This window comes from Theropithecus gelada, chromosome 4, assembly GCF_003255815.1.
Source record: "Theropithecus gelada isolate Dixy chromosome 4, Tgel_1.0, whole genome shotgun sequence".
Taxonomy (NCBI): domain Eukaryota; kingdom Metazoa; phylum Chordata; class Mammalia; order Primates; family Cercopithecidae; genus Theropithecus; species Theropithecus gelada.
In genome coordinates, this window is record NC_037671.1 from 155,565,693 (window position 1) to 155,589,284 (window position 23,592).

Here is a 23,592-nt window from a genome sequence, read left to right on the forward strand (position 1 = left end):
CTCCGCCTCCCGGGTTCCCGCCATCCTCCTGCCTCAGCCTCCCGAGTAGCCGGGACTACAGGCACCCACCACCAAGCCTGGCTAATTTTTTTGTATTTTTAGTAGAGACGCGGTTTCACCGTGTTAGCTAGGATGGTCTCCATCTCCTGACCTCGTGATCTGCCCGCCTCGGCCTCCCAAAGTGCTGAGATTACAGGTGTGAGCCACTACGCCTGGCCTTAAGATTCCTTTTAATGTAGGCAAGGAACTGAAAAAAAAGTCAATGTTATGAAGGTCCCTATATGATCAACATCGGATTTTGACAGGAAAGTGATTTCATCATTTAATTTTAAGTAGCTCTGTCATCTCATTACAGACTCTAAGGAGAAAGTAAACCCACAACAGCTTCTGGTGACAAGCATACCGAAAGCCACAATCACATTTACTCAAAAATGTTGGCCAGATGTGGTAGCTCACACCTGTAATCCCAGCACTTTGGGAGGCCGAGGTGGGTGGATCACCTGAGGTCAGGAGTTCAAGACCAGCCTGGCCAACATGGTGAAACCTCATCTCCACTAAAAATACAAAAATTAGCCAGGCATGGTGGTGCATGCCTATAGTCTCAGTTACTCAGGAGGTTGAGGCAGGACAATCACTTGAACCCAGCAGGCAGAGGCTGCAGTGAGCTGAGATCGTGCCATTGCACTCCAGCCTAGGCACCAGAGGGAGACTCCATCTCCAAAAAAAAAAAATAATAAAAAAAGTTTATGGTATCTCACAGACATAAAAAGGCGAAATTTCTGTTCTCTTCATTTGGATATCTGACCTCAGTTTTAGAAAGGGCTGAAACATGACATCATATACAAAAAAGGAGATTCCCGTCCTTGTAGCAACAGCAATTAAGGCTGCAGAGTCATCATGGTTTTTAAAGAGTTAGGTGTACGTGTTATTTTGGCACTTGTATTTCAGATTGTGTTTTTAATATTTGTCTTTCAGAAGCAATACTATCTAGATTTGAATTTTTTGATAAAACAGGCCAAAATATTCTTTTGCCTTTTATAACAAAATTATTTTGCCTTTTGTTATAAAAGGCAAAATAATACACATAAGTAAAACCTAAGTACTGGAAAGGTGGCATTTTAAAGTGTGTAAAGGGCCTAGGTTCAGTGGGGAGAGGGGGTAGAAGAAACAACGGCTGGGAGAAGACCCTAGTTTGCACTTTCCACCATGCCAAAGTACGTGGGCTTGTGCCTCACATATTCTAGGAATTCAATGAGTGCTTACTGAGAAAAGTCCCAGAGAGAAAGCAGCAGGTTTGCTCCAATTTCAGGTCAGGCGAAACTCAAGACTGCTCCAGTGGACAGTAGAATAAACCCCCTCTGGAAAACTGGAGGCTTGATTCCACATAAGTCACTCATTTTCCCACGGTAAGCAGACAAGCGTACTAATACTCTCTAGGAATCCCCAGTCCTATGCCAAAATCCAGAGTCAAGGCAACCTTTTAACCTCTAATAACTGTTAAGAAAAATTTAACAGCACATTATGAATATGTAAGTCAAATCATGCTTACAAAGTCAAAAAAATTGGGAGTAATTTTCTTCTTAGGCATGAAAAAATCCATTTATCTCTGATCACATATAGGCAGCCTTTCTCAAGTGAGGAATTCTGTTCTCTAAAATGTTCTTTCCTGAGCTCAGTATTGTGTCCAAAGCTGTGTAACTATCGTTAGCTCCTACTCCCCAGCTGAGATGTCAACTGAATATTTCTTTTCCTTTTCTTCAAGTTGTTATAAAAGGAAAACAGCTTGGTCTCCTTTAAAGCTGAGTTAAAATCACTTTTTAAAAAATTCTCAGCATCACTTGGGACTGCAGTCTAAAATTAAAACTGCTCTCAAAGTCCCCAGCAGTTCCATTCATCACCTGCTCAAAGCCACGCATGCCGCCAAATTTAACATTAGAATGGAGGCATGATTCTTTTAAAAAATTTTCAGATTCAATGTGAATTTTCACCTTGTAAGAAACCTTATATTACCTCCCCTCCTCCAATAATTGCAATAGAAGAAAATACCTGGAAGTAAATAGCTTAACTTTTCTAATGCCATAAACATACTTGAAAAGTTCCTAAAAGTAGGCATAGGTCAAGCTTAGTGGCTTTCTTCATTTTTTGGAAGCCAGTGCACTGAACTGCCATTCATTTTAAAATATTTGATCACTTGCCTTTAAACCAGGCCCACATGAATCTAATGTTTTCCAGAAATCCTCCAGATTACTTCGACCCAAAAGTGCACGTAAAGCCAGTGGGAAATAAAGAGAAATCTGTGTAGGAAAGCTTGTGTCCAGGCTGTGTCTTTACATCCTGCTTAGGAGGTGGACTTCATCTACCAGGTACTGGGAGAAGAGGCTGACACAGGTATGCGACAAGATGACACATGTGAAACTTAGAAAACAAACATGGTCATTTCCAGAACTATAAGTTAAATTATTTACCTGGTCATGATCAATATCTGCATCTCCTGTGATCACAATGCGTTTCTCAATTCTTGTTTCAGAAATTCCACCTTTTACAGTCTAAAGGTCATAAATGAGAAGAAGAAAAAACAGCAATCACTAAAGCACGTTTACACAGAGCAAACAGAAATGGAGTCCACCTAGACCTGTTGATCATCGTAAGGCCACACACACACCAAGCAGCGGAAGACTGATATTCTAGAAACACTCTGTGCTTTATTTTTAAGCTCAACAGAGAATCCTATTACTAAAGTTATAGCATCCACAAGTATCCCTCAACTGAGAGCAACCTTAAAACTAATTTACCAATATTGAAGATGGCACCTGTCCCATCTTAATCTCACTTAAAATAGGACAGATACTATTTAATCCAAGTAGCTCCTTTAGGGCATTCTGTTATAATTTCCCCAGTTTCTTTATTCCTAGCTAGCCAATTTTTAAAAACGAGAGTAGGGAGAAATCAGTTATCTGCAGAATTACAAGAAATTGTAAGAATTTAGGTATCTGTTTTCGGTTTGATAAATTATTTGAGGTGATATATATTTTTTTCCCCATCACAGAAGACTTCCGTATGATGTGATGGTTTTGACTGACGGATTCTGAGCATACAAATTCAGTTGCTGATTTTGTTCTTTTCATTTGGTGCAATAATTTTAAAAAGGATTTGCTTTGGTTTAAGATATGGGTGAGATTTTTGTTGAATGTTTGATTTGATGACACCCTGCATAAGTAGTCGTGCACGTGGACATGGCACATGGCTGGACAAAGGCTGAGGACCAGGCTGGAGAAGGGAGCTCCTGGGGGAACTGCCTCACAGTGTTATGGGCTCCCTGCAAGCTGAGAGTGCCTGAGGCACACTGGATGAGGCTGAGGAGATCATCTGGCTGTGACCTTCTAAATAGTCAATAAGCAAATACCACACTGTCCTGGGAAAGCACACATCCAACCTTTAAAACTGTGATAAATGTATACTCTCAGTCACAAATGACGGCATTTTACTGTAAGAAACAAGGCTTATCACTAGGCTTAATAACTGGATATGCTTTAAAGTGAGCACCAACGGTACCTTGCATTTATGTGGCATTTTAAAATTTACAAATTACTTTTGCTGTTTTTTAAATTGTCGTGGAAACATGGGTTGGGAAGGGCACAAAGGATACCTTTAAGACCTTTAGACATTTATCCAAATTAAAAAACTGAAGCAGAAGGAAATAAGGGAAAACAAGGCTGGAGTTAGCAATCTGATGACTTCAGCATGCATCGGAATCACCTGGAAGCTTCTTAAGACACTTCCAAGGTTTCAGCAGGACTGGAGAGGGGCCATGCTATTTACACTTCTAACAATGCCCCGGGTGAAGCTGATGCTGCTGATCCAGGGAACACTGGTCACCCAGTGCTAAACATTTAGAGAATTATGCAGGGAGGGAGGGGGAATGCCCCAAATCAGCATACTAGCAATCTTAAATGAGGGAAATTCAACATTATCTGAACAACTTGCTGAAAATTCTGAATGATGGCCTTCATTCACTCGCTAGTCAGGAAGGCTGGTTTAATAAAAGTAGAAGCACAAGTTTGTTTTTATAAATTATAAATTTTATTAAATTATTTATGCTTTTGTAGCTATCTTACATACAGTTATTCATAACATATTTTTACCCCCTTGTACTTTACAAAATTGCAATTTGGTTTGAATGCATTTGTCAACGGAGCTCAATTTCTTGGATACTTTAAACCAAGGCATTTTTATTCCACTGGCACTGTCTGTATCTTACTTGGAAGTGTGTATAGGAACAGAGAAACAATTCAGAAAAGATTCTGTCTGTAATGTACCATCCTCTCCATATGATCCCCTGCATTGTTTTACCTTAGTGATGTGTGTGGTTGTCGTTGTTGACACCGACTCAGATGTGATGGTTTGTGCAGTCAGTAACGTGCCCGAATCACCACCAGCCCCGCCATCAATCTTTGGATAGTTGGGGGAAAAATACAAAGTAATGCTTAACTTCCATTATGTTGTCAGAGAAGACCCCCACCCCATCGAATATGCAACTTTTAAAATCTATGTGGTTTGCGTGTTTGCAGTGGTAATTTACCGTCCACGAGAGCAGTTGGTATTTAAAACCAAGTAGAGGCAAAAGACTAGGCGCACATGGAGAAGAAAACTCAACTGTGTGAGTGAAGAAAAGAGAGGAGAATGGACATAGGAGGTGGGACTGAAAGCTACAAGGGAATTATGACAGAATTTATCTGAAGGACATTTGCAGAAGCTAGAAAATGAAACTAGAGAGCCAGGCAGAGAAGTTTCCACAGTGACCAGAAGCACTGAGTTTGTTGTTTTTTAAGCACAGGTGGGTAAAAATAGATAAACATTTTATCAGATTACCAAGCAACAGAACCTGACTAGGACAGACTGAACCTGCATGGTTTGGTTATCTGCTTACCTCTAGCAGATTGTTTTTATCAACTACATTGTTCCTGTAATAGTTTGTATGTTGTGAGCATATATATAGGCAAATATTTCAATATTACACATACACATGTGCTCTCTACATATATATAAATCCCATACATATGTTAAAATAGATTTTAACTTGTTTGCTTTGATATTGAAACATGCAGAAGATTCTAGAGTTTCCAAGGGGAAACAATGAAGCAAATTAATAGCCTAATAGTTTATGTTAAGATCACGAAACATATTTGCCTTCTGTTTCCTGTCACTGACACAAGGAAATAACTGGACGGTCCAGAGCCTTTCTGACTGTAAGAGGAAACTTCTTTCAAACTTGGGTCATGCACCTGTATTTCTTCATTCTGGCAACTTACCACAATACAGACACATGACTATTGCTCCCCCGCCGCAGCCGTTCATAAGAAACCTGTTGTGCTTATGTGGGATCAATGCACACACAGGGATGCCATACCCAAAATAATTTTCAGACAAGATTCACACATGCATGCATTAAACCTTTTAAAAAATACTCTGAGAGGTCAAGAACCTGACATCCTCCACCATGATACAATTCTACCACAGAAGGTTCATCTTCTCAGTGGAGAAAATATTTATTTTATATTCTATTTTGAAATGATGCTTTCTTTTTTTTTTGTTATTCTGAAGCTTAAACATCTTAATGCTTATTCTAAAACTTGACAGAACCAACGTGTGAAAACCTAACATCAAACACACAGATCTGATAATTATTTAGACACATGGTATCATCATTCACATATGAATGACTACATAGGGTCTTTAGAAAATAATTCCACATGAAAGAGAAGCACAGGTGTGTGTGTGTGTGTGTGTGTGTGTGTGTGTGTGTTATTACAAGCAAGAATGAGTTGATTGCGTTGATCTTCATGGAGTTACAGAGGGAAAGAAGCCTAAATCACATCCACAATTAGATCCAATTATTAATTGATGAATTATATCAGCTAAACTTTGCAAGACAATTTGTTTCCTAAGTGTGCACAAACATTCTTGGATATGTCAACCCGGAAATGGCTTTCAATAATATGAACAAGATTGACACTGTCTGTCCTAAATAATGATATATACAGTTCCCCTATAATTACTGGGTTACCAATTTAATTGCAGCTCTTTGTCTCACTCTAAGAGAGAAACACAGCAAATTATGTTGTTGAAGCACAGTTATAAAGTAGAGATCCAAAAAGCTACATCAAAGCCAGAAACATGTAAACTAAGAGAAGAAAGAATGAAAACACAGCCACACTAAGTGAAAAAAGAGCTTGAACAGTCCAAGTCTAGAGCTTTTGTACCTGTGGAGACTCATATGTGATGGTTTTGGTCTCAGTTTGGACAATGGGGACTTCCTTGGTGGAGATTTCTGTCCTTTGTGAGGCATCAGAAATTGTCACCATCTCTGTTTTTACCACTGGTGGCTGAGGTGGAAAAGGAAGGGAAAAATAAATTCTAGAGGTAATAAAGTAAAAGTGTTTAATGGAACCTTCACAAATAATTGTAAGAAACATATCCAAACACACACTCATGCACAAAAGAGTAAAAACAAACAATCTAAAACAAACAAAAGAAATAAAAGAAACATTTTCCTTCAAATATACCATATGTACACATACATACATGTGTACACAGATATGTACATACATATGAATGTGTGTATGTGTATATACACATACATGAAAAATAAGTTGACATGACGGCTTCCTTTACTATGTTACTCTTTAAGATGGTCCCAAACTACTTATATGTCAAGCCTAGTGTATAGTCACACACACACACACACACACACACACACACACGTTCTCTCTCTCTCTCCTTGGCTTTGGGCCAGTAATAATAAATTGAAAAGAAAATAGAATGAACTATGTGAAGTGACCTGTCTCTATTTTTATCATAGTTTAAAGGACCGCATAGTTTGTGTGAAGGCTCACTGCTTTTAACTGGCATGCCAGCTAGGTAGGCTAAGATTTGTTCTTCTGCCCACAATGCCTTTTCTGCCTTATTGTTAACAGACACACCATTTTCAGAAAGGATGTCTTCAAGTATTACTGTTTTCAATTATACTTGTCTAAAACTTGCAGTGTTTCCTCTGTATTACCTAAGTTACAATGCTCTATCTAAAATTACTCCATCAATGTTACACCAATGCTTCGAACAATTTAAAACATTAAAGGAAATATTCGACGGCTTATTAACGTTGTAGCCTGCCGGGTATGCATGTTTAATATTAATGCAACACCAGACTATATTACTACCAAAATACTGCAGTACTTTCTTTGACAGAACATTCTCAACAGGCATAATTATTTCAAGAGGAGTAACAATATGTTAAATATGGAATAGTTCAAAGTGTTCAAAGACTCTTGAAAAATCTTCTCTAAAGTGAAACAGAAGTTTAAAAGTAACATGGTTAAAATCCACTTGGTTATTTTAAGACAAAGTCACTTCAACATTTTCCATCCCATCGAAGAGAACAAAGTAAATCTCTGTACTGTGGGCATTTAATATTAAAATCAAGAAATATTGCCAAGGAAATAAACCCTCCCTCAGCCTAACTCCCAAATGAGAGACACTGCACCTAGTGACCAAGGCTTAATCTAAGAAAAGTCTGAAAAGTTCTCTTCTTTGAAGAGAAAAGAAAAAGATTCATATCTAATGTATAGATAATCCACAAAACATATAATCATCTGGCAAATATTCCAGAATTGGCATTAGGACAGAATGAGAAGAGAGGATATCCTCCTATCAAATAGCCTAGCCTCTGGCTGCCTGGAAGGAAAGAAAGGCTCTTAACAAAACCACACAACCCCTGGAATCCCACAATAGAAATCACAGTGGCATTCAAGAAATAACATTCTCATCACTGCTGGATACTGCATTCAGAGAACCACGGTAATCAGAGCCTGCTGTCATTTCTAAAACTCTGAAGTTGAAGAGTAAAAGAATGAGCCAAGAAGTCAAACCCAATCATGACATCAGGGGCACACGCACTCAGCACTGAACATTTTTTTTTCAAGATTACATATACATTTTTCTAATTAAACCAAAAGGGGGAAAAAAGGCATTTAGTGTGAGGAAGCAGTGCAACTAAAGACAAAACAGTTGGAAACACCCAAAACATGCAAAGAAAAATTTAAATGTGAAAAGGGAAGGAAAAATTGATGTGGTGCTTGTAGGAAAGTTTACCCTACAGGTGTCCAGTGGCAGCAGAGAAGCTGGAACCCATGAACTGATCTGGCAGAAAATCCACAAAGCAGTGCTTTCCCCCTTCCTCCCGTGAGAGAGACAAATGAGATTCTTGTTGAAAAAAGCTGAAGAACTGGGAGGACAGGAGAAGAAAGGCAGGAGTTCCCCACCTGAGAAGCAGCTCGAGAGTTTGGCTCCCACCTGGAACTCCCATTTACCTCTGAACAACAAATAATTTGTGGCAAAACATCAATGTCAACATGGGACACCTCTCCGTTAACTTTCTGTGGCTCTTCCTCTGCTTCTTCTCCCATGTCTTGCTTAAGAGCGCCTTCGTGTACACTCTTCTCTCCAGGTATCTTTTGGGCACCTACATTTTCCTGGATCACTGTTTCTACTGTGATTACACTGGCACCTGCTTGTGTGACTGGGCTGGCTTCGGGCACTGCTTCCTCCCTCTCTACTACCTTGGCTGCTGGGCGGGGTTCTTCCTCCACCTCTTCTTCATACTCCTGTTCCTCCCTGATGGTGCCCTCGGTCACTCGGTGGTGGGGACGGTACTCTCCCACGTCTTCCTCCTCACTCTCACTGCTGCTGCTGCTGCTCTCAGAAGACAGGGAGGTGGAGTCTTTTTGTGTCACAGGCTCCACCTTACGAATCTCCCCAGGACCACTCCCAGGTGATATCTCTTTACCATTCATTTCTTCTGTGATTACTCTTTCGTCTTTCCCAACCTCTGCCCGCTTCTTCTCCTCCACTATATTCAGAGTCTCATGTGAACTCTGTACAAAAAAAGATGGATGAGGGAAAACAAAAATACATGAATAAATAAAAACAACGGAAACCCAAATTAACCGATGGCAGATTCATGTCATGGAGAAAAACAAAGATGATTATGATAGCTGACTGAAAGGGAAGCGGGGCAAACGTGAGGGCAATGAGAAACGTGAGGCGATGGTGTTAACATGGAAAAAGGGGAGAACCTTAACAGCATCCCTGGCTCCAGTGCAAGGCCCTTCTGACTCAGGAGCACGTGTCTGCGGAACAAAAAGCAACCGAGGACACAAAATCAATACAGTTTTACCTCAACAACCACTGAAACAAACATCTGACACTGCAAAGACAAAACAGCAAGAATCAACATCTACAGAAACCTGCTCAAGGTCACATGGAGGACAATCAAGACAAATGCCAAAGGGCTTACAAAAAGACACAAAAACAGCCAGCATCCTCCCAAAGAAGTAAAATGCTTTTATTGTACATATACCTATAAGCTCTACCTATGTAGTTAAAACAGTTTACAAAAATTGAATTATACCAAAGCTGACTCATCATTTTAAAGAAAAAAATGTAACTTTTAAAACCTAGTCAACAGTTTTGGTTTTAATCAGACTGTAAAGTCTAGTCTGGAACCCTGATTCTTAAATGAACATAGCACCAAGGAGATGGCACTTTTATTTTTTGCTGGTTTTCTTTAAAAAAAAAAAAAAAGTTTTAATTGGCAAAATTATAGTTGGCCTCAGAAGGCTATTAATGTGAAAATGTTCATTTCAGAAATGGTTATTAACATTCCAATTCGTATCATAGGTCAGCAAAGGCTACATTATACAATAGGGTGGATGTCAATGGTGGCTCCAAGCGTTTTTTCTTACAATTTAGCTCCTCTACTAGCATCTTTGAAATCTAAAATGAGTCAAGTTTATTATTTGACATGTTCACTCCTATCCCCGCAGACATCTACTTCTTGGGAGTAAATTAATTTACCCCAGTTGAGTAATATAGTACCTAAATGTTCAATAAATATCTGTTGACTGAATACATTAGTAACAAATTACTATGTTATGGTATTATTAACTAGAGTGGAAACCTTTTTGTACAGAGGAGTTTTTAAAGCTTCACATTTTTCTCACACAAAAAGTTTGCTTTACAATGATACAACTCAAGCATGGCCAACTTTTTGACTTCTAGGTGGTCCTATTGCCTATGATCTAACTTAAAAATAATTCAGCTAGAGCCCGGAGCCCTGTTTATTCATGAAAGTGACTCCATTCTGGATGGAGAAGGGTGCTGCACCACTGAGCCCTCTGGATATTGTTGTGAAGTTGCCAAGGTACTAACTGGACTGGAGCCTATAATAGATAGCAGGGCTGTGTTCATCTGTCCCAGACACATGGACACCATGAGCTGAAGATCCTAACATCACACACACACGTCTCTGCAGCACTGTCAACATCTACTCACAAACTCTCTTGGACCTGCCCTATTATTCTTAAACACATGGTAAGGGCATGCTTTCATTGATCCAAATTAATACCATGTAAATCACATTACTAACAGAAGACAGTTATCGTTCCAGTTTTATTGAAAACTCAAGAGGTTTTTAGATATTAAACTAAAAAAACTCTCAATCTATTTTGATAAACAGGTAACGTTTAACCGTGACTACATATAATAAAGATATCCAGTGACCAGAACATTTCTGAAACACACATTTCATTATTATTACAGGTCAGTGAATTCCTATTACTGTTATATCTTAACCTCAATGGGCTGGATAGGTTCTGCCCAAGTTCAGGGAATTCCTTAGGGTCATTCAAAAACAATTATCTCATGGTGCGTGGGAGGCACTTCAGATTTTTCCATATAAACAGAATTTTAAAAATAACACACCATCAGAGGATGCCTGAAATTTGGGGTTTTGAAAATGTCAACTCTGCAAAGCATACTTGGCTTCTATCTGGTTGAGGGTTTCCCTCTGCTTAACAGCTCAGACTCTGGAACTTAATGATTTAAATTATTCTCTGAATTTAGGCAGATTTTTTTTTATTTGACCAAAGAAGCAGGAGAAACATCCAATCTATATCTTTTCTTCATGTTCCAAATCAGTCATTGTTTCTTGAATGTTTCTCCCAGGAAGAATTAATTTCACCAATGAAAGCACTGGAGGGAATGGTGCCTGAATATTTAAAAAATGAAAATCTCTCTCATATGTGGCTTTTAGTAACAGCGGAAACAAAGTAAAATGCACCTCAAGCAAGTGTGAGAAGGGCGAGGAAGAAAGCTTTTCAGAAGGTGCATTAGCGCTCACAACAGCGCCCTCTGCTGTCCAAGTGGTGGCTGAAGTGAAGGTGGCTTTCATGCTATCAGAAAAGCCCTTTTCACTAAACAAAATTGATGTTATCTCCTCTTCTAGGCTCTAGAGAGGTCAGAAAAGGAAGAGCAAAGAATTAGCAATAAGTCAGAACAGACAGCAGTGACCTATTGAAAGAAAGGAAAGGTTACACAAGAAAGAACAACAGAACAGCATAAAATGAAAGAAAGATGAGAATTCTGACAGATTCTGCAGCAGGCTTATGCAGAGGTTTGCGAGCGCCAGCTTTTCCACCCTGCTTGAGAATCTTTGATAGTTGCAACCTACAGAAACCAGGGAAAATTGCTTGGTTGATCAACAACTGAGCACAACCGACCCACCCAAACGCCATTTCACATATTCTTGAGGTAGTTCCTTGGCCTTTTTCTGCACGGAATGGCCTCTTCAGTGGCCCCTACACTTGAAATGCTTATTCTTGTGTTAGAGCTTGGGCAGTCCTCCCTCTCCTGCCTCCAAGACCCTTCTTTGCCCTTCTCTGCACACTCTGGTCCTTTCCAGTTTTCTAACCTCCCTGAGGCCCACTTCATAGTCTGTACTTTATGTAAGGCCTTTCTTACCACTCCAGCTCCTACAATCTCCTCCCTCCTCCATACCACCTTAACTCTCCGTACAACAAACATTCTGACAGCGGACCACATTCATTCCCTCAGGCATGCTAAATACGCCACAGAATAAATTACCCTGCCCCTTTTTTTTTGCAAAAAGAAACAGGTAAAGAAAAACAATTCAAAACAGGAAGACAAACTCAGTGTTGAAAGCTCAATGAGCAACGTGAAAATTATTTCTCCCTAAAAACGATGAAAGCAAATTTAACTTTGCTGTGTCTGGCTCTTAAACAATGGCTCCTAACCTGCCTGAGGGACAACTGTCCTCAGAAACTTGAAGTGTCAGTACTCAAGAGTCACCATGAAGTCCCTCATGTCAGAAGTGTGAGAATAACTCCCAATAAACCCCACTATTCAGAATTTTTTTTTTTTTTTTGGAGACAGAGTCTCGCTCTGTTGCTCAGGCTGCAGTGCAGTGAAGTGATCTCGGCTCACGGCAAGCTCTACCACCCAGGTTTAAGTGATTTTCCTGCCTCAGCCTCCCCAGTAGCTGGGATTATCAGGCATGAGGCACCACACCCAGCTTATTTTTGTATTTTTAGTAAAGACGGGGTTTTGCCATGTTGGCCAGGCTGGTCTCAAACTCCTGACTTCAGGTGATCTACCCTCTTCGGCCTCCCAAAGTGCTGGGAATACAGGCGTGAGCCACCACACCCAGCCACTATTTAGAAATCTTAAAGAAAAATCAATGACACTCCAGAGGGGTCCCCTCATACTGTAAGCTAAGAAGGGTGAGGAGAGTGAGGTGAGTAGGCACTTGCAATATTCAGCAGAGAAAAAAGCTTCTGGACTGATTTAGCTTCATTACCATCTCTATGATTACACCATCCCTAGGGGAAGTGGGGATGGGTGGGGTGCCCTTCCCAGTGAGAGATCACTGGTGAGAAATGCCACACATTTCATTATTCAATGATATACCTTCAAAAGTACCTTACAACTCAATGTATAAAATCTCTTAGACTCAGGAGAGAATAGTCTATGCAAATTTAAGTCATCATAATTTGTACAACACGTTAAGAGGATTACAATAGTTTTTTTTTTTTTTATCAAAGTATTTTATTTAGTCTATTTTTTTTTCCACCAGACCAAGTCTATTATCTAGTGACACAGACACAAATTAGAACCAAAGGTAAATATTTTACAAAACTCCATTCTTAAGCTGTTTATGTTTTTGCCCTAAATATCATGCTTTCCCATAGGTATGTTCAGAGTTCAACACAAGCTCTGGTCTGCCAACTGTAACTTCACTCCATTCTCATATCAGATTATAAGTGAATAGTGACAATGCTATCAATGGGTATAACTACCAATGCACTTCAGTTTATAAATAATTCACTAACCAGGTAAAAGCTTTAAGAAATTTACAATAGTTATTTACCCATCAAAGATTAAATGACTTGGTTTCCAATTTTCTGCTCTACTCTCAAAATTGTTCAAATTCAAACTACAGCCACTTTGGAAATTCATTTTTTTTTTTTTAAGAAACTATTAATGCTTTTTTAAAAAAACTATAAAAATCCATATTATAGAAATTTGGAAAAACTGTCAAATTATATACTTATGCATAATTTTTTAAATTTTACTTTCAGTAAGAATTACAATTCAAAGATAAAGGAGAACTCCTGCAGAATTAACAGTAAAATGAAGATACGACAAAGACAGAAATTGAAAAGGTACTCCAGTAAAGTCAAAACACTCCAGTAGACAAATACTCATATACTTTCAACTAATAGTAGTATGTTATTTGAAGGGAAAAAAAAAGATACAATGTAGGTGGTCGATAAATGTTTGTTGGGCAAACGGATGAATGGACGACTGTAATAAGAACAATCTATATGTATGTCAAAAAAGTACGTATTTTCCTGCATATATTGGAGGAAAAGAACAGAAAAACTAGTAACTTCAAGTACAGATAAACCATTTGGGGGCTTTTCCAGATTTAAATTTCACATTAACATCACTTTAATGTGACTTCTATGACAAGATATTTTATACTGTACATTCCTAAAACATGAGATCCAGAAAAATGATAATAATTTTAAACATCTCCACTAAAATGTCAAAGTTTCCTACTGCAAAAATCCAAGGACATCACTTTAAATTTGATCGAATGATACCATGTGATTGCTTCTGGAGGACAGGTTATCACAAATACGTAGTATTTCAAAGCATGTGATATTAAAGTCCTCATTGTACACATGGAGTCTAATTCGCTTTGGTTTCAGGCTAACCTTCAAAGTATATAAATATGTCACTTGGTTTAGCTTCATGACATTGTCTTTCTCCTTTGCAATGTTCTGAAAATATTTCATCTCAACTAGACCACGAACTCCTTATTTCTACTTATTTTGCCTCCTTCCCCAACCCCACTATGTGTTCTGATAAATACTCTCTACTAATTAATAGAATCTACTTTGTGGAAGGGAATCACTGTTTCCTTATTAATAATCTCTGCTCTCATTCACAGCCCCTATAATCTATTCCTCATCCAGTGCCAGGGGGACGCCTGTCAGACACAGGTGGGATTCTGCCACTACTCACCTTCAAACTCTCCAATGCTTTCCCATCACTCCTATTGTACAATTCCAAACTGTTAGCATGGTCTTTAAGACCGTGATATGACCTAGGGTCTAACCTCTTTGAATTTTCCTTCCTTCATGCTGCCCCATGCTCACCAGGCCCATGTCATTTGGTCTTTCAGTTCCTGTGTTGTGGCTGTTCCTTACACGTGGATACATTTTCACATGTCCACCTGGTCATCATTAAGGTTTCAACTCAAATGCCATCTCCTCCTGACCACAATGACAAAACCGTCTTCCTAATCCCCTCCTAACACAACACTGTATTTCACCTTCTTAACATTTACTTCTTAGTGTCTGAAACTTTCTAAGTACCAATTAGAAAATTTTCTAATCACCGGCCGGGTGTGGTGGCTCACGCCTGTAATCCCCAGCGCTTTGGGAGACTGAAAAGGGCAGATCACGTGGTCAGGAGTCCAAGACGAGCCTGGTCAACATAGTGAAATCCCGTCTCAACTAAAAACACACAAAAAATTAGCCAGACATGGTGGCGGGCACCTGTAATCCCAGCTAGACAGGAGAGTTGCTTGAACCCAGGAGGCAGAGGTTGCAGTGAGCCGAGATCGCGCCATTGCACTCCAACCCGGGCGAAAGTGCAAGACTGCATCTCAAAAAATAAAAAAAGGGACACTTTTCTAATTAACAATTTCCATGTCTCCTCCACTAGACTCCAAGCTCTCTAGTCCCAGCAAATAGACTGACCACCTGACTAAGTAAAATCAGTAGAAAGAGAAGAATGAGGATGTAAAGGCAATGGAAAGAGAACTTCCTCACCAATGTCAGAAATGTCACACATGCAGGAGCAGAGAGAGAGATGAGGGGCTGCTATGGTGCATCAAAATCTTTGTTCCCATTAAAAATCTTACAAATAAAAACTCAAAAGGTTTCCATATGTAATTAGTAAACTCATAATCTAAGGTACATACGTGGTTATTTTAACAACACAGCCTGCATTTAAGTATTGTACAAACAGTGCATTTTCACATGAAATCAGTTTCCCGACTGTCAGCCACATACATCAAATTAGGAATCACTTATCACCTAAATTGGTGGATGTTTCTGTATTTCAAATTTTGACTTTTCAAGTGCTTCTGCAACATGGTATTTCTCATCCAACAATCCTATGCTTCTATACACAGGGGATTTAACTTTTTAAATGCTCAAAAATCATTTCAAAAAAATTTTAGTATGACACACAGGAAAAAAGAAATCTTATGGCTGTGGATAGAAACAAAAGGAAAAGGGGAAAAAGCAAGAGTAGATCCAAGGGTGCAAGGTGAACACCTTGTCCGTCTCCTGAGCTTTTTCTTCAACTGTCCGTGTTGTCGGCATCAGGTACTTCTCCTTCACGGATAAAATATCCTTGAAAAGATGGTCTCCTTTTCTCTATTGTTTTAAACAATAGACATAATCAACAAATAAGACACATACATTACACCTATAGCAACACAAACATAAAACACTGACCCTGTGTGGGCCAATGACACACACCAAGAGAAGCGGCACATAATGGAAGGTGAAAGCCTTGGCATGGCATCAGACACCTCCAGAAAACACAACATTCTCGAATGGACTACTGAAATTGACATTTTTTTATCATCTTCAGAAAAATCTGAAACTAAGAACTGAAGTTGTATCCAACTTCATAAGACTCTACCATGCATGTCTTAATATTTTCAAAAGTTCTGTGTTTCAGTTCAGCAATTCTTTTTGCTCATCTGTTCTTAAAGAGCTTTCTTTTTCAATGGCACAAACTTAGAAATTTAAAGCAACTAACAGCTTTTCTTTTTAAGGAAAGGTGAATAAAAATAGCAGTAGAATATCTAAATCGATGTCTACAATTTGGCGACATTCAAGTCAGACTTGATGCTGAAAGGAAAAAGATGCAATTGTAGGGTAACATCTTTATACCATTTTTTAAACTACAGATTAAATATAGTATGATCACTGTCTGCTCAAGTATGATAAATGAGCCCATGGAATTTCTTGGTCAGTAAGAGGAGGGATTTGGAAGAATCATACAGGCACAGAGGCAGATGACAACGAATGGAGAAATATATTGAGAATATATCCTGAAGGCAATATGTACTCATACCAGTGGTGGGGAGAAGTAAACCATGAAAAGAAATAGAGTAAGTGAGGAGAAATGTTATGATTGAAAAACCATTTTAAAAATACAATTCTAACATTTCCTTACTAGGAAGTTTCAATATTAAGTTGTATTATGTATAATATTTTTCAAGTTTTCAACAGGGCTCATCAGTCTTTAAAGCTAAGTTAAACTCATTTTCCTCACAGTAATAACCTTAAACCACTCTAAAGATAGTCTATAGTCCTTTATTTATTATTTATTTATTTATATTAAGTAAATTTCCCTATTTCAGATATCAGTAACTAAAAAGCTTATTAAATACAGTATGTTAGTTTCTAAATTGTCCTATATAACAATTCATTACTACTACCAATTTACCTGAGTAAAATAGCGAAATTATCCTGAAACTATTTCAAAAGTATTTTGAAACTCATGCAATTTACCTAAGAACTAGGCCAATAACTATTACACTGTTAATAAATATTTAGTATTTAAAAAATTGTTAGTAATTACATAAAAATCATTAAATGGGAACATTTTATAACTTCCCTAGAATCAACATAGGAGATTAACAATTTAAGTTTTATTGAACAACTGGAGTAAGACAGAGCCAACAAATAGCTAATGACATACCCCTTGTGTCTGTAGGGACAGAGGTGTGATACGTCGTTTTTCCCATTCATTAGGGCGCGGCTCAGGTGTGGATTCCATAAAATTGCGCTTGAGTTCACTAATGCTAGCCTGATGTTTCAGTATGTCCTCCTGGGCCTTATCCAGTTCCTAGCAATATGTAATGTAACAAAGGGGGGAAAAAATCCAAAAGGAAAAAACCCAGTAGGACAAAAATAAAACCAAAAAATAAGACAAAGCAAACTTATGATTTAAAAAAACCATAGTAAAGCAAGAAAAATGCCAAGTCTCTAAAGCCATATTATTATCTAGGAATAAGTTCATGAATTCATCAAAATTTGAAAATAAAGTCAATGCGTACTTCTTCAATGATTTACATTTTAAAGGATTCTGATTTCTTCTCTGATTTTTAAAGGAATAATTATTTACATTATTAGAAAGATGACATGGAACTGATCATCAAAATGGCTAATAACACTTCCTTCCAGTACCTGGATTTGAAATTCAGACTATGACTTTGTTCCGGCAAATTTACCTTTCTGATTAGGACTACTCATAAAATTGCATTCTGTAAACATAGTGAATCAAGTACAAAATAGAGAAAGGTAGAGACTCAGAAGCACACTGGCTGGAAGAAAAAGCCAGACCAGACTCATCCCCCAACTGGAAAATTCCAGGATTTTTTTGTGTGTTTGTTTTCAGGAAATTCCAGTGGTGGCTTTTAATTCTTAAGGAATAAAAACTACTGCTTCCAGAGGCTGCTTCTGTTTAGCCTCTTTATAAAAAAAAAATGAACCACAGACTGGTCTCACGTACTTGCCAAGCACAAAAGTGGGGTCTAGCCTCCGCAATTGCCAGATGGTCCTTATCCAGACAAATATGCAAGAAAAACTACCAGGTCCATTTTCATGGGAGAGGCCCCATTAAATGGTATTTGTGGAAATTTTTCTGACTGGCTCTGATAAATAGTATTTGTGGGAATAAAAGGTAATTAGTGTTCAGGAAATGGTTTTAACCAAATTTTAAATATTTATTTATATTTCAAAAATCATAGGGCCACCTGTGGATTATAGCTTTCATCCCACTTTAAGGAACAGGTCATGCAACCAATAAAATTAGATATTCCATATTCATGCACAAGCATAGTAGCTCATCTATGAGCTTCTATAGCCATTTGCAAAAACTCATGAAAATCTAAAAATCTTTGCATGGCATGGAAAAATGACTGTGGCTTGAGATCAGGCACATTTCTTGCATTGGTTCAAAGCAATGTTACTTATTACACTGTACAGCATTTTAGTAAGTTAAGCAAAAGTATATTTCCATCAGTTATCAAGCTGCCAAAAGCAACCAAACAGATTAGTCAGATTACTGAGAGCTGCAGTTCTCCATTGAATACATTGCCACATACTACTGTAAAATAAGAAGGGGGAAAAAATGTTCTCATGTGACATGGGGAACATATTTTACATTCCTAATTGGGTGATTGGGCTTTCTTTTCCTCCTTTCCTTCTCTCTCACTTTTGCTTGTTCTAATTAAAATAATTCCTTTAATTAGCATATTCTGAAACAGAATACTGAAAGTGGACCACATTCCCAATCACGGATTTTAACCAAAAAAAAACCCAAAAAAGTGGGCATAGATCAAGATCAAGAGTCAAATGACTTAATGCCAGATCAATACACAAATCTCTGTTCTGGTTAATATATATTAAGGATGAGACTGTGTTACTTCAGGTTGATGCCCTAGAGTTAACCCTTTAGGAGAGAATAGGTTTACTTGTAGAACAACTTCAAAAGTACTGGATAAAAACTTGATTCATTTGACTAAACTTTTTTTTTCCCACTTGTCACTTTGAGAACTTCTAGTAGATACAGTCCTGCCTAAGCCACCTGAAAGGAACACCGTCAGGCTGGTAACATGCACTCCCAAGTTGAATTCCCCCATGCACTGCATGCACCGTGCTCGAAGAACATTGCCGGCCAGCCTAGGCGTGACCTCCCGTCCACAGCAGCCGGGCAGCCATTACGACAGAGTTGTTTTCTTAGATTATACAAACCTCCAACATTAAATTGCTATGTCTGACATAAATATTATCCCCTTCTACTCTCAAGGAATTTTTCTGTGAAATTAAATCACACACAGGGGGGAAAAGGCAAATAAACATAAGTGTATCAATCAGCAAGCACCAAAATGACCCAGAGTTCGACAGTCTAAGACATTAAAATAAAAGAGGAATACAAATCTTATGAACTTAAAGCCACAACAAGCACAACTCACAAATAAACCCTGAGCGTGGACCCTCCCCCCACAATACTAAAGGCAGGCAGCAGCCATGAGATGTTTAACTTTAGGGAAAACTCAGCCACCTCTTCCAGCTGTGTTTCCTCTTCTTCCATCTTCGCCTGAAAAGTCACACAGCAAACGGCCAGAAAGAAGGGGAGTATTAGTGGAAACTCTACCATCAGTGCAAAGAAGTTGTATTTGAACTTAAATGGTGAACCAGTGTTACCAACCTTTATTGGGAGGCCCTCAGAAGATGCAGCATATTAAGCCACTTTGGTCTTTCTTCACCTACAGTGTTGTACCAATGATGGAAATGATCCTTTGCAAAGGTGGAATGGAGGATGGAAGCTTCACTCTTTCTCAGTCCCTAGATTATGCTCTGCTTTTGAATATTTTGTACTCAGGAACAAAAATATGAGAGTGCAAAAATGGCATAATTCAATCTGTTCTAATTTGAAATGTCTAAAGCAACTAGTGATGGGGTAAAGCATAATGATGTTAAATTTGTTTTTAGCTTTATATTGGTGAACAAATGTTCAACCTATGATTCAGTTTGTTAAATATGGATTTCTTTCCTGGCTGGGGGTGGGGGATTGGCTTGTTTAACTAGTTTCATATTAAAATGGTGGGTATTTAAAAATAATCTTTGAAATATAACCACTTACATAAAATTCTTTAAACAAGAACAGCTTTTCATAGTTGGACATTTCTCAATATCTGATGATTCAAAAGAATGAATGTAGAAGTTTAAAACTAACAAGCACTGACTGAATTTTGACTCAATGGAAAAAATGGTGAGAATACAAATATTGACTCCCTTATCAAAGGCAAATCATTTAACCTTTACAGGTTAATTCCTAATATATATCCTTTTCCTTCTTTATTAGGATGATAGTGTTAAATCTGAGAGTTCAAAAGGCTTTCCTTTTTAACCACTCATAGTATTTTTCAGAGGTAAGCAAGGAGCTCAAGAGTCTTTATCAGATGTGAAAAATGAGACATTCAATCATCTGTTAAGCAACATCTTCCAACTCCTTGGTCAACACTTAATTCCCTAAAATGCTGATCTTTGATATTCCTCAGGTAAACTTTTTAACAATTGTGGTTTCTCCTACAATGCACACTCACTGCATTATCTTTACATTTTTCTTTAGGTTTGCTCTAAATTTTGTCATTTACTCTGTGTAGTGGTAGTGTCCACAGAATATGAGGCACTAAATCACCAGGCCACATTTAACAAAATAATCAAAAATATATTATACATGTTAATGCTGACATAGTAGCACAGAGGTAGGATACTTGAAAAAAATTTGCCTTATATAGGGGTAAAAATCCTCAAACCAAACACCTATTTAAATAAAGGAGCACTAAGAGGCCCAATCTTAGTGTTATATAGTCTAAATATTCAAAAAAAGCCATGTGTCACTTCTCACATACATTTGTTAAAGACAATAGAATAGTACCTTCCTTATAAAATACCCTACAGTGACTCTTATATATAATTACATAATTTAAGGTTAGAAAAAAAAACTAGCTAAAATTCATCTGGTCTCCAAATACTACAATAATAGGGAGATAAGGAGCTTTTGAGATGAGACTTACAAATATCAGGAGTAAAGGTTACAGATACATCCTCATAGATGCAAGAACACATTTGGGTTTCCAACAAGAGAAATAATAGTACTAAGGACTTCTACTAAGATACATCAAGAACAGTTATGTCCACTGCATCCTAAGTTCTATATCAAAACAAATATGTTCCATTCTAAAGGAACAGCATTAATATCTGTTTGCAAAATGGAGAGACCCTGTATGGATTGTTACGGGCAATACAGGTTCCCTCCTCCCCCACACCTTCTGTTACAAATCTAGTTTGAGCTAGATTATTTGTAAAATAATCCTACAATTTTGCTCCAAACTTAGAATGTGTGGACCTGGTCAACGGTATCAATGAAGGAGAAGTGTCTACACTTATTTCTCATGCACTAAAACATTGTGTGTGTGAAAATATGCAGGTATTACTATGTTGAGGGTAATCAGTGGTGAAATGTATGCACACATTTACACTCTATGTTAGGAAGGGTTTAAAATAAAGTGTATTGTGTTGACTCCACAAACTGAACTTATGTGGGCATGCCAGCAACTACTTCCTCTTCCTCTAGTTTGTCATTCAAGTCACAGTCATAAGAAACATTAAAGGAGGCGGCTTTAGCCTCCAGACAGCAGAGGCATAGAGCCAGAGGAAGGGAAAAGGCAAGAGAAAAAGGAACTGACTGAGAAGCAGACAGAAGTAGCCCAAAGATGAGGATAAGGGAAGGAATGAATGAAGGGGAGGTGATTGGGACATAGTGCTGCACACCAGCGGGGAGGAAGGAGACCCAGACCTTGGGGAGGCTGGGGAAAGCAAGATATCCATCTTCATCAAGAAGGGAGGGGAAGCCAGAGGGAAAACATTTGGAGAAACTGAAGGAGAAGTAACCAAACTCAGAATCACTGTTGTCAGCTGCTTTAAGAGTCTTCCCATGGATGGGAGAAGGGCATTCAGGCTGAGAAGGGGCTATGGCAGAATCCAAGACCAAATCAGGCATAGCAACTTCAGAATCCCCCTGCTCGGATGTTTCACCTGTGGAAAGGTGCTCTAAGCTGTCTAGTGTGATCTGGTCAGCCTCCCCAAAGGGGTCTTCCTCTGAAATGTCTGAAAGCAAGTCCATTTCAGGGACAGGCAATAGGTTTGGGGAAAAAGATGAAGCACGGTGGATGAGAGGTGAAGGTGGGCATATGGAAACAGTCTATTCTCAAGTGCAAACCCATGATTGAATATGAAATTACACAACGGATACAACCAAAGGAAAAACAGATGCAAGAGAGAAAGAGGACAAAAGAAAAAATGAGTAGTTAGTGAAAACTTTTACTTTAAAGAAGGGATTATATTAACACAGTGTAGTTAGAAATGAATTAAATGACTCATTTTTAAAAAGACTAGACTACTTGTGTCACATAAAATTTATACATATTGACTCATTTAATTATTTTCAAACTGATTGCAAATAAATCCCATGAAACTCAAACAGCATTATTTACTTTTAAACCTGGTTGCTGACAGACACTCAAAGCATTAGCAAAAATACCAGTGTACCCAGTTGTTTGCTGAAGACAAGCAGGATTTCCTTTAAAATTTAAAAGACCTTTTTCATTGTTTAAGGAAAATAACAAGATATGTCAAGTTAACTAGGCAAAATGGAACAGAGATATTCTGAAATGCTGAGCTCTTCTGTTTCCGATGTAAGCAGTCACTCTCCTGGGTGCCTTGTTAGCAAAAATTTTAAAAAAACTATCCTGACAACTTGTCAGCAATTGAAAGAAACCTTGTTGGACACAATTTCTGTTATTTTTAAATGAATTCCCAACCAAATCATTTTTCCATATGACAGTTACAAATTCTTTAACAATGGAATGTCGATGATTTGATGTCACTTGCTATACAAGTAGCACTTGACCTTGTGGCACGAGACTGGGCCCATGTGGTGGTTGGTGTCTGAGACCTTCTCCATGCTGGGCCTCAGAGGCTGTCAGAGCAGGAATACCTGAGGCACTGGCAGCTACGTCATCTAGCAAGTCTTTATACATTTATGTCTTTAAAATTTTGAAAGTTAAAATTTAGAAAACACTATACAGCCGGGCTCAGTGGCTCACACCTGCAATCCCAGCAATTTGGGAGACTGAGACAGGTGGATCACTTGAGGTCAGGAGATCAAGATGAGCCTGACCAACATGGCGAAACCCTGTCTCTACTAAAAATACAAAATTAGCTGGGCATGGTGGCAGGCACCTGTAATCCCAGCTACTTGGGAGGCTGAGGCAGGAGAATTGCTTGAACCTGGGAGGCAGAGGTTGCAGTGAGCTGAGATCGAGCCATTGCACTCCAGCCTGGGCAACAAGAGGGAAACTCCATCTCAAAAAAATAAAAATTAAAATAAAATAGAAAACACTATGACTCAATATGATGGATTCATTTGTTTTTATCTGTGCTTACTTCCAATGTTACATGCAAAAAAAAAAAAAGTCACTTTGTGCAGAAAAGAGATCTGAATTTAAAGGCT

At 38.3% G+C, this 23,592-nt stretch overlaps 2 protein-coding genes across 23 annotated transcripts in view; both read right to left on the reverse strand.

The window, feature by feature from the left end:
* The window catches only part of EPB41L2 (erythrocyte membrane protein band 4.1 like 2), a 226,920-nt gene that overhangs the window by 21,578 nt on the left and 181,750 nt on the right, over positions 1-23,592 (reverse strand). For 4 of the 22 annotated variants that reach the window (XM_025381552.1, XM_025381569.1, XM_025381553.1 and 1 more), the window contains 4 exons: positions 8,367-8,930; positions 6,261-6,383; positions 4,351-4,449; positions 2,466-2,546 (listed from right to left, as the gene is read on the reverse strand). In XM_025381552.1, the coding sequence (XP_025237337.1) occupies positions 2,466-2,546; positions 4,351-4,449; positions 6,261-6,383; positions 8,367-8,930 (867 nt within the window). Of the gene's footprint in view, positions 1-2,465; positions 2,547-4,350; positions 4,450-6,260; positions 6,384-8,366; positions 8,931-9,131; positions 9,186-15,767; positions 15,870-17,208; positions 17,356-19,265; positions 19,329-23,592 lie in introns of all 22 variants that reach the window. The other 18 variants (XM_025381560.1, XM_025381561.1, XM_025381563.1 and 15 more) reach the window with 9 other exon arrangements.
* Positions 20,299-22,285, reverse strand: LOC112622242 (band 4.1-like protein 3). Its single transcript, XM_025381570.1, has one exon. The coding sequence runs from the start codon at positions 22,201-22,203 to the stop codon at positions 21,616-21,618; it is 588 nt and encodes a 195-aa protein (XP_025237355.1). The 5' UTR covers positions 22,204-22,285; the 3' UTR covers positions 20,299-21,615.